Below are 15,238 nucleotides of genomic sequence, written 5' to 3' on the forward strand. Positions count from 1 at the left end.
TGATGTGTGTGATGTGTGCAGGCCAGAAATAAATGTAAAAGATCTTCAAAAAAAAAAAAAAAAAAGAAAGAAAGAAACAAACAAACAAAAAGAAAAAGGGGTATAGAACCTGCAAAGCATCCCATTTTAAGTATGAAACATTCAGATATAGTAAGAGGAACGGTATCAAGTTCATGGATTCTAAGTACAGTAATAAAATATAAGTATTCTTAATCACTCTAATATTTATCATTAATTTTGCTTATGTCCTTTTGTTTATTTATAACTCATTTTTAAGGGATCTGGATGGAAAATACCATTTTATCCCACTTACACAGTCCTGCTATATGATTATGGGATGAATATCTGCCATATTGGCTCTATCTAGCACTACACAAAACAGAAATACTTCCTATGTGCAAGATGATACTCATAAGCCTCACAAGCCAGGCCGTTATTGAGTTCTTGATGTGGTCACTGTGACTGAGAAACTGATTCCTTAGGTTTGTTGAATTTAAAATAATTAAAATTTATGTTTAAAAAAACATTTCTGGCTAATGGCCAGTACAGGTGACTAATTATTGTGACTGTAACAACTACAGTATAAACAAGGATGTTAAGAGGAATTAGGGGCGTAACTAAAAATCTAAATTGTAGTTATTTTTGTTAAATGCAATAAGCAGCAATGCTACTAGAATACATGCTATAAAACTCCTTCACTCATTCAGTAAAGGTTTATAAAGTGTGTAAGTGCAACGGAAGTACATAAAACATGATCCATCTGAGGCTTCCATCTATGGAAGGCTCCAAAAAAACCTCACATAGAAGAAAAGGTCCTCAGATCTCGCGAGAACTGCAATTGTTACAACTGTCACGAGAGTTCCATGTTCTGTGACAGTTACTGTCCCAAGAGAGCTTAACTGGCTGAGGTTCTGGGCGCTACAACCACTGAGGCCTGGTCTCAGGCCAATTAGAGCCTTGAATCATGCCTTCCGATTTCAGGCCAAGGCACGGAAGGTATGTGCCCAAGAATAGGGCTTTCCGTGGAGGCCTGTCAAAGATGACAACTTCAAATACGTGGTACAGAGGCGAGAATCCTGCCCTCCGGATGTTTCAGGGTCGTCGGTGGGGCAATGTTGCTACTGGCCCCCGGTTTGGCTTTTGGGCTACAGCACAGCAGTATCTGAAAAGTATGTGGGCCCGGAGGTACTTGGCCCTGTTTTTGCTTTTATTCTGGTCTCCATTGATCCTGTTATATCTTGTGAACACCGGTGAGTGTTGGGGCTAGGATAGAGAAGGTGGGACAGGGACTTGGGAAATGTGAAACAGATGAGTACGAGGGTGGGGAAGAATGATGGGTAGTGCCCGGGAGGCAACTGAAGCAAAAGGAGGGTGATTGGGGTGTTAGTCAGCAGGGTTAATGGCCAAAGGTGGCAGGGTGAGATGAGGGCCAGGGGAATTGATAGAGACCAAGGCGTCTGGTGAGGCAGGAATGGAGGTGAAGCTAGACAAGGATTGCAGGGTATCTAAAGTGGGGATTCAGAGGTGAGGCAGAGACTGAGGTGATTAGGATGAGGGACCATCTCTGACATGAACTCAGTGGCTGACTCACAGATCACCTCCATCGGAAGGGGGAGCAGCCTTACCAGTCCACAGAGAAAGACAAAGACTCCAGTCCTGATGAGACCTGATAGACTATGGTCAAATGGAAGGGGAGGAAGACCCATATCATTGGAGAAGAAGAGGAAGGGAGGGTGAGATTGGGAGAGGATGGAGGAGGGGGCTACAGCTGGGATACAAAGTGAATAAACTGTAATTAATAAAATAAATAAAAGTATATGAAGTGATTGAGGGTTTGAGTCTGGTATTAAAATATGTGAGGAAGATTTTGAGAGGGTAAGGCAGGATTGTGGTTGGGGGTAAATGGAATTTAGGGAGAGGCAAATTATTGAGGTTGAACTGAGTGTATGAACTAAAGGGATTGAATTAGTATTCCTTACAAACTCTTTACTTCACACACTTCCTTTTATAAAATGCCTGTCTTTCTTTATGGCTAAATAGTGTTTTAGTATATGAATTTTACGTACATACACACACACACACACACACACACACACCAATTTTATATTATATATAAAATTATATATTATTATATATTATCATATTATTATAAGATTATATTTTATATATTATAATATATATTATATTATATAATATATTATATATATTATATATTATCATATATTACTATATATTATATTATATAGTATATATTATATATATTATATTATATTATATTATATATTATATTATTATATATATTATTTTATATATATATATATATCAAGTATACCAAATTTGTGTCGTTTCCTACCTTGAAATTGTTGTGAGTAGTGCTTCTAATGAGGGTTTGTATATAAATTTTTGTGTGGTTATATTTTCAACTTTCTCAAAGTGGAATTTAGGGTCCTATGGGGACAGCATTGAATTTTCTGTGGAGGCAATAAACAGATTTGTTATGGCTGAATCATTTATGTGTCTGGCACCAGTGTTCAACATTTGCTGTTCCTCTCCCTTTGTAATGATAACATCCTGATAGCCATAAAGTGGTATCTTGCTTTGATTTTGACTTCTATTTCTTGATTGACTGAACATGTTTCTAACATGTTTTCATGTATTTGTTGACATGTGTTTAACTTTGGAAAGTGTTCTTTCAAAACTGCCCATTTTAAATATATTTTAAAAATTTTAATGCGTTTTAAGAATTCTTTATGTATTCTATATATTAGACCATTTTCTAAGAATATGATTTGCAAATATTTCCTCCAGTTCTCTACATTGTCTTTTCATTCTTTTCATAATGTCTATAAAGCCCTTTGCTTATTTTGTTTGAAATTGCATTGCTGCTTAGTCCAGGTTATGCTGCAACTTGTCAAGATACTTTTGCTTCAGCCTCCCACATGCTGTAATTACAGAGGCATATGACACCATATGCAACATAATGTCCTTTAATGTATAAAAGATTAAAAAATTTTTTGAGATAGGGTTGCTTTGTGTAGTCTTGGCTGTCCTGCGCTCACTTTGTAGAACAGGCTGGCCTTGAATTCTCAGAGATCTGTCTGCCTCTGCATCCCTGAATGCTGAGATTACAGTCATGTGTCACCTTGTTCTGCAAGATTTAAATTCTTATGAACTCCAAGTTATGTTATTTTTTTTTTCTTTTGTTACTTGTTCCTTTGGTGCCTTGTCTAAGCAGTGATTGTGAAATCCAAGTTCATGAATATTGCTTCTGTTTTTTTTTTTTTTTTTTTTTTTTTTCTAAGAATGGAGTTGGCCTGGAACCCCTACACAGAGGTAGCCCATGACAGTTTAGTGCCCAAGTGGGTTCCATAGTAATGGGGACAGGGACTGTCTTTGACAGGAACTGATTGACCTGCTCTTTGATCACCTCCCCCTGAGGGGGAGCAGCCTTACCAGGCCACAGAGGAAGACAGTCCAGCCACTCCTGATGAGACCTGTTAGACTAGGATCAGAGGGAAGGGGAGGAGGACCTCCCTTACCAATGGACTGGGGGAGGGGTACAGTTGGGAAAGAGGGTGGGAGGGTGGGGATGAGAGGGGAGGAGAGAGGGAGGTACAGGGGGATACAAAGTGAATAAACTGTAATTAATAAAAATAAAGATAAATTTAAATAAACCTAAATAAAAGTAGGTTTGGTGGAAAAAAAAGAATTTTAAAGATTTAGCTTTCAGATTTGGAATTTTTTTTCATATTGAAAAAATGCTTCCTTTACTGTTTATTACATGAACATGGCTGATTTTCTCAGTTCCTCTGACCCATAGTTTTATATATATATATATGGAATTTTTTAACAAGAATTAGAATTGAGTGTGTTACACAACTTTTTTAAATTCTTTATTAATTACACTTTATTTACTTTGTATCCCCCATGCACAGATGTAGCCCATGGCAGTTTAGTGTCCTAGTGGGTTCCATAGTAATGGGAAGAGGGACTGCCTCTGACATAAACTGATTGGCCTGCTCTTTGATCACCTCCCCCTGAGGGGGAAGCAGCATTACCAGGCCACAGAAGATGACAATGCAGCCACTCCTGATGAGATCTAATAGACTAGGATCAGAGGAAGGAAAAGAAGACCTCCCCTATCAGTGGGCTTGGGGAGGGGCATGCATGCAGAGTGGGGAGGAAGGGAGGGATTGGGACTGGAGGAGGGGGGAACCACAGATTTGGATTTTTGACCCATTTGTTTTAATTTTTATATAATGTATGTATGAGTAGTTAACTTATTTTACCTTTTTTGTGCATTTAAATCAATTGTTCCAGTATCTCAAAACGTTCAGAATTTATTTAATTTTATTTGTGTCTGTTTCTGTGTATGTACCCATTTGTGTTAGCTTATCTTTGTAATAAACAAAAGAGAGATAAGAAAGACTTTCTATATCCCTGTGTAGTTGGAATACATAGTGTTTCTGATTTTTCTTCTTTTTTGTTCCTGATTTTTTCTTTGGCAAACTTTTAAACACTAAACTTTTTGTTAAGCAGATTTGTTATTGAAAACATTATCTAGAATGCCAATGGAATGTGTGAGCCAATATATTAAATATTTGTTAATTTGAATACTTTTTCAGTTTTATAGCAGAATCACAATCTGATTATCAATGCTATTTATGCTGTTACAAGATTAAAATGAAATATTTGTTTTATTTTCATAATTAGTTTAAGCATTGCTTAATTACTATTAAAGATTTATTGAAAATGACAAATGTTTATATGCAATTGGATTAATAATTTCAATTAATATTTCTCAGAAACTGTGTCTGCAAAAGTGAAAGTGCCATGGCATGGTGAAACTGTCGAACAGGATTCCAACTGGAGAAGTTTATTGAGCTTTTTATTTCCAACAAGTAAGTTATTGATTTTTTTTTTTTTACTTAAAATGTCTTGTTTTAAAAACAGTAGTTAAATACTCAGAAAGAAGTATGCTTTCTCAACATTGGAATGGAACTGCCTTTGAGCCCTGACTCTGCCTTTTGCCTTAGGCAAGATAATTTCTCTGGACATTACTGTTTTCATCTTATAATAAAAATACATACCCCAGGAATTGTGAGGATGAACTGGGACAATAATTAAAAGGCAAATGTGCCAAATTAAGTCTTAAGCTTATAATTTTTAAAGCCGTTGTAGCTTACCTGAGAGGCATGGCCTAATCTTGTCACTGACCTAATATTTTGATATTGATGTCTTCTGTGGCATTAAGTAGTGGCTCTGTTGTTATGGAATATACCAGATATTTTCCCATCTGTGTTAATGATAAAATGTCCAGGTTTCAAGTCACATCATTGTGTGATCTGTATGTGGTATTTTTTTTTTTAAATCAAGCACATGATGGTACTGGTGAATTATTAACCACAAATAAACTTATTTTATTTTGTACAGCATATGGTCTCCTTTCAAACTGAAGTTCCTTATGAATTGTCATGATAAAGATTTTACTAAAAACTATATAGAATTTATTCTAAAAAATCTGATATACTTATCTAAAAACAAAATTAAATCCATTGTTTAATTCCATATTGTGCCACTCAGATCTGTGGAAAATCTCATTATTCTTCTCTAGTAATTTCATCAAGTATAAAGTAGCTATCCTCATAGGAAGCAAAATAAATGGGCTCTTAAAGAGTATTAAAGCTACTGTCATAGTCAAGTTTAATAAACAAGACACTAATTCTGGTTAAGGGTTATGTTGGATAGGCTAAAAGAAGGGCTTACTTGGTATAAGAAAAATAAGTGACAGTTTAAGTTTTAGAGGTTTGAAAACAAGCAGAAATCAACTGTTAAATCAACTAGCATGATAGTACAAAGTTAATTTTAAAATGGTCCAAATGAGATTTTTAATATATTCTTCTTATTATTTTTATTGTTACTGTTATTGGTTTTCCGCAACAGAGTTACTCTGTGTAGCCAGGCTGTCATGGACTCATTCTGTAGACCAGGCTGCCCTGATCCCTTTGCTTCTGCCACCCTTAGGTGCTGTGATTGAGGCTTGCACCACCACACGTGGCTATTTTATTTTATTTTTTTAATATTAATTTTCCTAACCTAACAAAAGAAATTTGAATCAAAATTAGTTGTATACATCTGTTTTTCCTCGAATCAATTTTTTCTTCTCCCCCCCTCCTTTTTTCCCTTCCTCTCTCATTTCCTTTCTTTTATTATTTTTGACAGGGACCGACATAGCCAAATTAAACTTAAAATTCTTTATGTAAGCAAGGATGATAATAAACTTCAGTTCTTTCTGCTTCCTTTTCCCAAATGCTAGAGTTACAAGTCACATATCATCAAGCGTGGTTTTATGTGGAACCAACCCAGGGTGACATGTACATTAAGCAAGGACTTTTCAACTAAGCCACATTCCCAGCCCTGTTTTCTTTTATTTTTTTCCCTTTTTTTTTCAGTTTTTAAAATTTATTCATTTTATTATTACATATTCCCAGCCCTGTTTTCTTTTATTTTTTTTTCTTTTTTTGTTTTTTTTTTTTCAGTTTTTAAAATTTATTCATTTTATTATTACAATTCATTTACTTTGTATCCCAGCTGTAGCTCCCTCCCTCATCCCCTCCCAATCCCATCCCCCCATCCTTCTTCTCCTATGACCCTCCCTAAGTCCACTAATAGAGGAGGTCCTCATCCCTTTCCATCAGACCCTAACCTATCAGGTCTCATCAGGACTGGCTGCATTGTCCTCCTCTGTGGCCTGGTAAGGCTGCTCGCTCCTCAGGGGGAGATGATCAAAGAGCAGGCCAATCAGTTCATGTCAGAGACAGCTCCTGTTTTCCTTACTAGGGAACCCACTTGGATACAAAGCTGCCATGGGCTACATCTATGCAGGGATTGTAAATTATTTCCATGCGTGGTCCTTGATTTGAGTATCAGTCTCAGAAAAGACCCCAGTGTCCAGATATTTTGGTTCTGTTGTTCTCCTTGTGAAGCTCCTGTCCCCTCCAGGTCTTCCCATCTCCCCCTTCTTTCACAAGACTCCCTGCACATAAAAAGCCTTAAAATTAAAAAAAAAAAAAAAAGACTTCCTGATAGGGGAGGACCTTCTCCCTTTTCATCTGACACTGTTTTATCAGGTATCTTCAGGACAGGCTGTCCTCCCCTATCAGTGGACTTGGAAAGTGGCTGGGAGGAGATGCGGGAGGGAGGGTGGGATTGGGAGAGAATGAGGGAGCTGGATACAGCTGGCATACAAAGTTAATAAACTGTAACTATTATTTAAAAAAAAATAATAGTTACTGTACTCTCCAAAGTTTGGCTATGGGTCTCAGCATCTGCTTTGCTATCCTACTGGGTAGAATCTTTCAGAGCCCCTCTGTGGTAGGCTCCTTTCCTGTTCCTTGTTTTTTCTCTCTTCCAATGTCCATACCGTTTGCCTTTCTGAGTGAGGATTGATCATCTTACCCAGGGTCGTTGTCCTCCTTGCTTAACCTCTTTAGGTTTACAGATTTTAGTATGTTTGTGTGTCTTTCTGCTTCTGGGATACCTCACTCAGGATGATCTTTTCTACTTTTCAGCATTTGGCTGCAAATTTCATGATTTCCTTGTTTTTAATTGCTGAGAAGTATTCCATTGTGTAAATGTACCACAATTTCTGTATCCATTCCTCAGTTGAGGGGCATCTGGGTTGTTTCCACATTCTGCCTATTATGAACAAAGCTGCTGCCAACAAAGTTGAGCAAATGTCCTTGTTGTATACTTGAGCACATTTTTTTTAAAGAATCATTTGACCTTGATTGATTCACATGTTTGAAAGCACAAGATTATTCTCCCACTTTTCCTGATGACTCCATGTGCTTGCCCAAAGTTTGGCTCAAGTCTTAGCATCTGCTTGGTGGACAGAAGTACGCAAAGAAGACAGGAGCTCTACAAGGAGACCAACCAAGCCAAAAAATGCAGAGACTGACATACCAACCAGGGACTTTGCATGGAGAGGACCTAGATCCCCTGCTCAGATGTAGCCAATTGGCAGCTCAGTGTTCATGTGGGCTCTCTAATTAAGGGGAGAAGAGACAGTCTCTGACATGAACTCAGTTGTCTGCTCCTTCTTTACTTCCATCTGGTGGAGGTTCCTTGTCAGGCCAAAGAGGAAGAGGATGCAGGCAATCCTACCTAATGAGACTTGATAGACTATGGTTAGATAGAAGGGAAGGCAGGCTCCCTTTTTCTGAGGACTAGGGCAGTAGTAGGATAGGGGGAAGAGGGAGGAAGGATGGGACCTGGAGGAGATGAGGGAGTGGCTACAATCGGATGCAAAGTGAATAAATTATAAATAATAAATTAAAAAAGAAATACACACAGTAATAATATTTATCAATTGTACATGCTATCTTCTTTGAAAACAATAGTTGTGAACTACCTAATGGAAAAGATGTTGAGTATTCCCAACACATGAAATGATAAATGTTTAATGTGATGTATATACCAATTACTCTGAAATAATCACTGCACATTATATATATGTATATTTATATTTACATTTATATTTATATATTGCAATGTCACTGTACCCTATAAATGCATACAGTTGTTGTATGTCAGTTCAGGGTATTTTTGTGATTTTGAAGTTTATTCTTTAAATATTTGTGTTTTTAAATTAGCTTTTAAAAAGTAACATACAAAGAAGTAGGTCAGTATAACATTTTCATTCTTACTTTGTTTTTGTTGATCTTTACCAGTCTTATTTCTCTGCTCACTTCCTGCTTGTCCACTTTCTTCCCTCAGTAACCCAGTTTTGCCTCATGTCATAAATATTCATGTTTTTAATAATTTATTTTTATTATTTTTAATCATGTTTCTATGTCACTTTGGGATTATGTACGTGTGTGCGGGTACTCGGGGTAAAAAAAAGTATTGAATCCCTCTGGAGCTGGAGTTACAAGCAAGTGTGAATCACTTCACAAAGGCATTAGGAATCACACTCTGGTCTTCTGGAAGTATAGTACATGTTCTTAACCTTTGAGCCATCTCAATCTCCCACATATATTCAGCTTATTTTTTTCCTTCTTTTGCCCACTCCCTTAAGACCTCTTTTTACCTCTGTCATAAGTCTCCTTTCTAGTTTTATACCCATCACATACTCACACAGATATAAAAATTAAAATAGAGGATATGGGATGTGCATATGAAAGAGGGCATGTATGTAGCATTTTCTTTTCTGAGTTTGAAATGCTTAATAGAAATAATTCCTAATCCCCTCTATTTTTGTCTAAATGTCATGACTTCAGAATCACAAAAGGTATCCTTAACTGCTATTTAGTTCCTTCTGTGTTGCCTTGGGCAATACCATTCCCCTAGTGGCTATAGTTCTTTTAAAAGTGTCTTACCAGTCTAGGGATTTAAGTCAATTCATAACATGTTTACCCAACATGCAAAAGCTTTGAGTTTGAGCCCCAGCACTGCATGAAACTGGGCATAGTTGTGTACATCCTTAATCTAGCACTGGGAAGCAGAGATAGGAGGATCTCTCTCAAGTTCAAGGTCATCTGTGGCTGTATAGAGAATTTGATATATAGGTTATCCTAGGGTACTGGAGACCTCTCAAAAAAAAAAAAAAACATCCTGTAAATTATCAACTTTGCAGGCAAATGGTGGGATCTAGAAAAGATCATCCTGAGTGAGATATCACAGAAACAGAAAGACACACATGGTATATACTCACTTATAAGTTGGTATTAGATATATAAGATAAACATACTAAAATCTGTACACCTAAAGAGGCTAAGCGAGAAGGAGGACCCTGGGTAAGATGATCAATCCTCACTCAGGAAAGCAAACGGGATGGACAATGGAAGAGGGAAGAAAGCAGGGAATAGGACAGGAGTCTACCACAGAGGGCTTCTGAAAGACTCTACCCAATAAGATATCAAAGCAGATGCTGAGACTCATAGCCAAACTTGGGGCAGAGTGCAGGGAATCTTATGAAAGAAGGGGGAGTGAGGAAGACCTGGAGGGGACAGGAGCTTCACAAGGAGAGCAACAGAACCAAAAAATCTGAGCCCATGAGTCTTTTCTGAGACTGCTACTCCAACCAAGAACCATGCATGGAGATAACCTAGACCCCTGCATAGATGTAGCCCATGGCAGCTCTGTATCCATGTGTAACCTAGTAAGGGGAACAGAGGCTCTCTCTGACATGAACTGATTGGTCTGCTCTTTGATCACCTCCCCCTGATGGGGGCGCAGCCTTACCAGGCTACAGAGTAAGATAATGAAGCCAGTCCTGATGAGACCTGATAGGCTAGGTTCAGTGAACTAGGAAAGGGGTATGGGAAGAGATGAGATGAGAGAGGAAAGGTGGGGTTGGGAGGGAATAAAGGAAGGGGCTACAGCTGGGATACAAAGTGAATAAACTGTAATTAATATAAAAAATAAAAATTAAAATAAAAAGACACCCTGTTAGTTAACAATTTATGTATTTCTGCAGATTGCCTTTATGAAAAGTATATTTTTAAAATAACTGTGGTAACCTTTATTTTCTCATCTTAACCTTAGCATTCATTATTATTTCTGAATGTGCTGTGTTAAGCGTTTTTCATTTTTCTCAAGTTTTATACTTTTTGATTGTGAAAAGTGTTTATTAATTATACTAATGATTCCTTCTTGAATTCTTATTTCTGAAAGCATGCATCATAAGAGATTATCAGAAGGTAGTGGCGTGTAACAATAAGTCGCATATCAGTAAGGGTGAATGTTTAAAATCCAAATGCTGCTTTTCATCATCTGGGACCATAATGAGATGCTACGCCCCACTAAGAGACAGTAAGTAAATCCTGTCTCATTTGTTTGTTTATTTTAAATACTGAAAAAAAGGAATAGAAAATTATTTAAATAGCTTTCAAGGTTTTACGTATATCTTTAGATTTCCTAGCTTAACATTTCAAAGGAACTCCAAAACCAAGACCAATGTTATCAATAGAAATCTTGAGGAAGTTCTCTAATGGTTTCTGTTTATCCCCTAGATGATGACTAACCATTCAGAATTAGTCCAGCCTGTTCTTTTGGTTCTGTCACTTCCCTCTCCCCCCCCCTTTTTTTTCCAGATTATCTAAGCTATTGTATGAGATATGACCCTCTTCCTGAGAGAAGATACTATAATGGTATCTAGCAATATTTTATTTATCAAATTACTGACCATTTTCCATTGCTTTATTACAGCTTGTGCAGAGTTGTATGATATGGCATAGTCTTTGCTTCCAATATATGGGTCAGGAGACAGGAGTTTCAGAGCCTGGCAGGATTGTCAGCTTTTTTTCTGACATAATCTGTGTGGCGAGGGTCACAGCTAATGCCTTGTGTTCCTATGCTCTGTGACATAAGGCTAATCATCATTAAACTGATGTTAACACAGATCCTAGTAGTAGACTCCTGACACATGTATTAGTTTATGCTAACATGATTCAGTTCTTGTTTTAATAGCACAAAAATATTTTTGTTTTGTTCTCTTTCTTAGACTAACTACAGAGTTAGAATAAATTAGAAGAGGCAATCTAATGGTTAAAATTACCATTTGTATTTTATTTGCTAGAATACTTTTTTATGGTTACTTGTTGAAAAGGATTTTAAAATTCATTGCACTTGGTTAGAAAAATAATAAGTATGTCTTATAAATGTTTTTAAAAGAGTATAGTAGTTCCTTTTCTTGGTGCTGTGATACAGATGCCTGACCGAAATAACTTAAATGAAGAAAGGTTAATTTTACTCACTGTTTCAGAGGGTTCAATCCATGGCTTCTCAGTTCCATGTACTTCAAAGAACATTATGGTAGTTGAAACATGGCACAGGGGGGAGGAGAGCAGAGAGCAATTTCATGACCAACTAGGAAGCAAAGCTGGAGAATACAGGAGAAGGCCATGGCAGGATGTACTTGTTCTACTTGGGCCCTACCTCTACTTTTCACTGTTTCTCAAATGCCATTAGTAAACTATAAATCTAGCAAGTGATTAAACCTTCCATTAATTGTAGAAGAGCTTTCATCATCTAATCTGTCTAGAGATTTTCTTACAGGTAAGTTCAGAGGTGTGCTTCACTAATCTCTGAGGGTTTTCTGAATCTAGACAATGACCAATCAGCATTTACTATCACAGGCAGTAATCCCTTCTCATTCACTGGAAACAACTTAGATGATATACCTAAAGCAAAAGAGAGATTAACTGGAGAAAAACATCACATATTGATTTGATTATGCTTTTATGTAATACTGAGGCTTTTGAATTAAGAGTTGATGATGCAAGGTAACATTTAATATACTTAGATTCTCTGAAGCATAGACACATGTAGAAATGTTTTGGCAAAAGAGTGTGATTTAAATGGGGAAATCTGAGACAGTCTGTCCAGATTCTTAATGGTATCTCTGTATAGCATTCCTTCTCGCAGGTATTTGCCTCAGGGCCCTTTTTGAAATAGATGTCCTATGACCTACTAAGTCAGAGATTTCTTACTTTTTGTTTTCTCCCCTCTTTCATTTTTTGTTTTTTTTAAATTAATAAGTGTGGTCTCATGAAGATCAGACTTGTCTCAGATTTGCTGTGTAGTTAAGGATGACCTGGAACTTCTCATTTTTCTATCACAACCTCAGATGTTCAAATTAGTCATGTGCCATAAGACCCCTCTGGTCAGAGAACTGAATGTCATGGGAGGGTCTGAGTAACAGTTTTGAGCTTATGGATGGCTTTGGGGAAAAGAACTGCTTTCTATGGCCTGTCTTAGGGTAAATAAATTTGAATTTCTCTGGGGAAGGGAAAAGTAGGAAATAGGAAGCCAGGAAAAAATCAGAAAGAAAATTGGCTTTTATTTTCTGAGACAGATGTCTCCTGCTTTCTAGTCTGACTTTGAACTTTCTTTGTAGTACATGATGACCTTGAATTTGCACTGAGATTATAGGCATAGACTGTCACACTTAGTTCATGTGGCACTAATGATTAAGCCTTGGGCTTCATGCATACTAAGGAGACATTTTAGCAGCTTCTGGGCTTCTAAGGCTACATGTAAGGCCTTCCCTCTGGAGTATCAGTTTCTGCTTAGTCCTAATAATACCAGTTAAGCATGCCTTAAAAAGCTAAGCCTAAACTTAACATTTTATTCTGAATTTCTCTTCCTATTTAAAATTCTTCCAATTTATCCTGTCTTCAACAACTTGGCATGTAGCAGTATACATGAATGTTTCATGTTTTATTTGCTTTTCTTTGTTCTGTCTGTTTTAGAATAATCCAACATAAAATTACCCTCTCAAGATTTTTATTTATTACTGAAGTTAAAGAAATATACCATCTGTTTTTTTTCTTAATTTCATTTGCTAGCAGCGACATACTGTCAGACTCATGATGAATGGATTTTGATGTGATAGAGCACTAAGAAATGATAAAAGGATCCATGCAGAACAATATCTTAGGTTTATATAAGTCCTTATTTAATTTGGAGCTCTTTGTTGTACATTTTGTATTAATAATGAAAATTAAAGCCTAATCATGAATATAATATTGCAGTTTTAATGCTGTCATATAGTACTTAGAATTCATTCATTACTTTACTGTTTTTTATTATGTATGAAGAAACGTTTGCTTCTTTTAGTGGAAAAATTGACCCATGACTTACCATTCCCCAATCACATTATAATGCATTTCTTAGCGCATGTGAAGCTAAAGTATGATTATTCACCTTAATTTTTGATTCTGTAGTTATTTGAGTACTTCATAATTTGGAAGTAAACATTGAAGAAGTCATTTCTTTCCCAAGTTAACTGTTCATAGATTGATTTGGTTTTTCAGATGCTCTAGGATGCAGAACATGCGGCCATAGAACAAGAACAGTTAAGGCCATATAAATAATCCAATATTATTAATTATAATCTGCCAATGAAAACAGTCTGATTATTTTGTTAAGATACTGTTAGGGGGGCACCTTTTGAAAGTACCTGAAACATAACAAGAACATTCACCTTTATTTTGCTTTATTAACTCATAGTTGTTTTTTAAATAAATACTTTGTAAAATAGTTCAGATTTGCTTCTTTTGCCTAGTCATAAAAGTAACAGTTTATAATTAAACCAACAGAGCCTGCACAGATGTTTCGAGTGTTTGGTTTTGCTGTGATCGGCATGATAGTCCTGGGATTTCTGCCTATGTATTGCTATTCTTTTTGCCGAAGGAGGTAGGAACACATAAACCTTTCTTTGATAATTGTTAACTATATGTGGATATTTGTGTATAAACACATTTATTCCAGTACTTTAAATATGAACAGATTATGTTTGGGTTTCTTTGTTTTTTGAGAAAACCTAAAATTAAATTTATCAGTTTTTTAAAGATACGTCATATTTTTCCACAATATAAGGTGTCTTGTTTAATAGTGTCTGTATATTTCATCATAAAATCCAAACAGGAAGGAAAAAGAACTCTGCAAGCCAGAGATGCGTGGAGTTGGGGTAGTTATTAACTGTAAATGAATGGGATCTCTGGATCTCTTGGTCTTCTACCCTTGGTCTTGAAACATTGGTCTGTCTTTAAAATAAGTTATGTCAGATCTTTTTCTTAGAGACTTATGCAAAATCTCAATGGAAAACTAGCACTTACTCTTGTCAAATTTGTTCATTTTTTTTTGTAGATCTCCACCCACTGAAACAGAATGGGTGTGAAAGTACACAGTAGCACCAGAATTAGAGTGTGAAACAGGAATACAGCTTAATGCCATAGTACTTTCTTTGCATGAGTATCAAGGGTTCAATTCCCAGAACTGAAAAAAAGTGCTAGGTTTCTGGAAACATAGTATTTAGGGAAATTCCACATTCATATTCATGTACAAGGTCACTACAGGCATGACTGAGAACAAGTACCTCCATCAGTTTTCTGGGAAAAGTTGTTGGTTGCAGATTAAGCATTTCTGATGTTTTTTATAACTTATTTTATTTTCTATAAGGATCAAGATTTCATTACATCAACAGATCTTTTATACGTGTGTGTGTGTGTATCTGTGTGTATTTAGTACTGAGGATTGAACATAAGACTTTGTGTGTGACAGGGAGGTGCGTCATTGCTAAGGGAAGTCCTGTATCACAAACCTATGTCCCCAGCTTTTTCACTTTTTATTTACAGTCAGGGGCTCATTGAGTTGTCCATCATGGTTTTGAAGTTACTATATAGTTCAGGTTGCTCTTGTAGTTTTGGTTTTCTTTCCTCGGCCTCTACAT

At 36.4% G+C, this 15,238-nt stretch overlaps 1 protein-coding gene across 1 annotated transcript; it reads left to right on the top strand.

Moving 5' to 3' along the window:
- The first annotated feature begins 964 nt into the window (after window positions 1–964).
- Fmr1nb (FMR1 neighbor) lies at window positions 965–14,686 on the top strand. Its single transcript, XM_060374682.1, has 5 exons — window positions 965–1,250; window positions 4,806–4,901; window positions 10,678–10,815; window positions 14,106–14,202; window positions 14,656–14,686. Exons 1-5 carry the CDS (start codon window positions 965–967, stop codon window positions 14,684–14,686), a joined length of 648 nt encoding a protein of 215 aa, XP_060230665.1.
- The last annotated feature ends 552 nt before the right edge of the window (window positions 14,687–15,238 follow it).

Source organism: Meriones unguiculatus, chromosome X (assembly GCF_030254825.1).
Source record: "Meriones unguiculatus strain TT.TT164.6M chromosome X, Bangor_MerUng_6.1, whole genome shotgun sequence".
NCBI classification, from domain to species: Eukaryota; Metazoa; Chordata; class Mammalia; order Rodentia; family Muridae; genus Meriones; species Meriones unguiculatus.

Bases quoted from the DNA above. Each gene is read 5' to 3' on its own strand.
- Fmr1nb (XM_060374682.1), top strand. From the start codon at position 965: ATGCCTTCCGATTTCAGGCCAAGGCACGGAAGGTATGTGCCCAAGAAT. The intron at 1,251-4,805 runs GTGAGTGTTGGG...AATATTTCTCAG, and splicing joins GTTATATCTTGTGAACACCG to AAACTGTGTCTGCAAAAGTG. The intron at 10,816-14,105 runs GTAAGTAAATCC...TTAAACCAACAG, and splicing joins CTACGCCCCACTAAGAGACA to AGCCTGCACAGATGTTTCGA.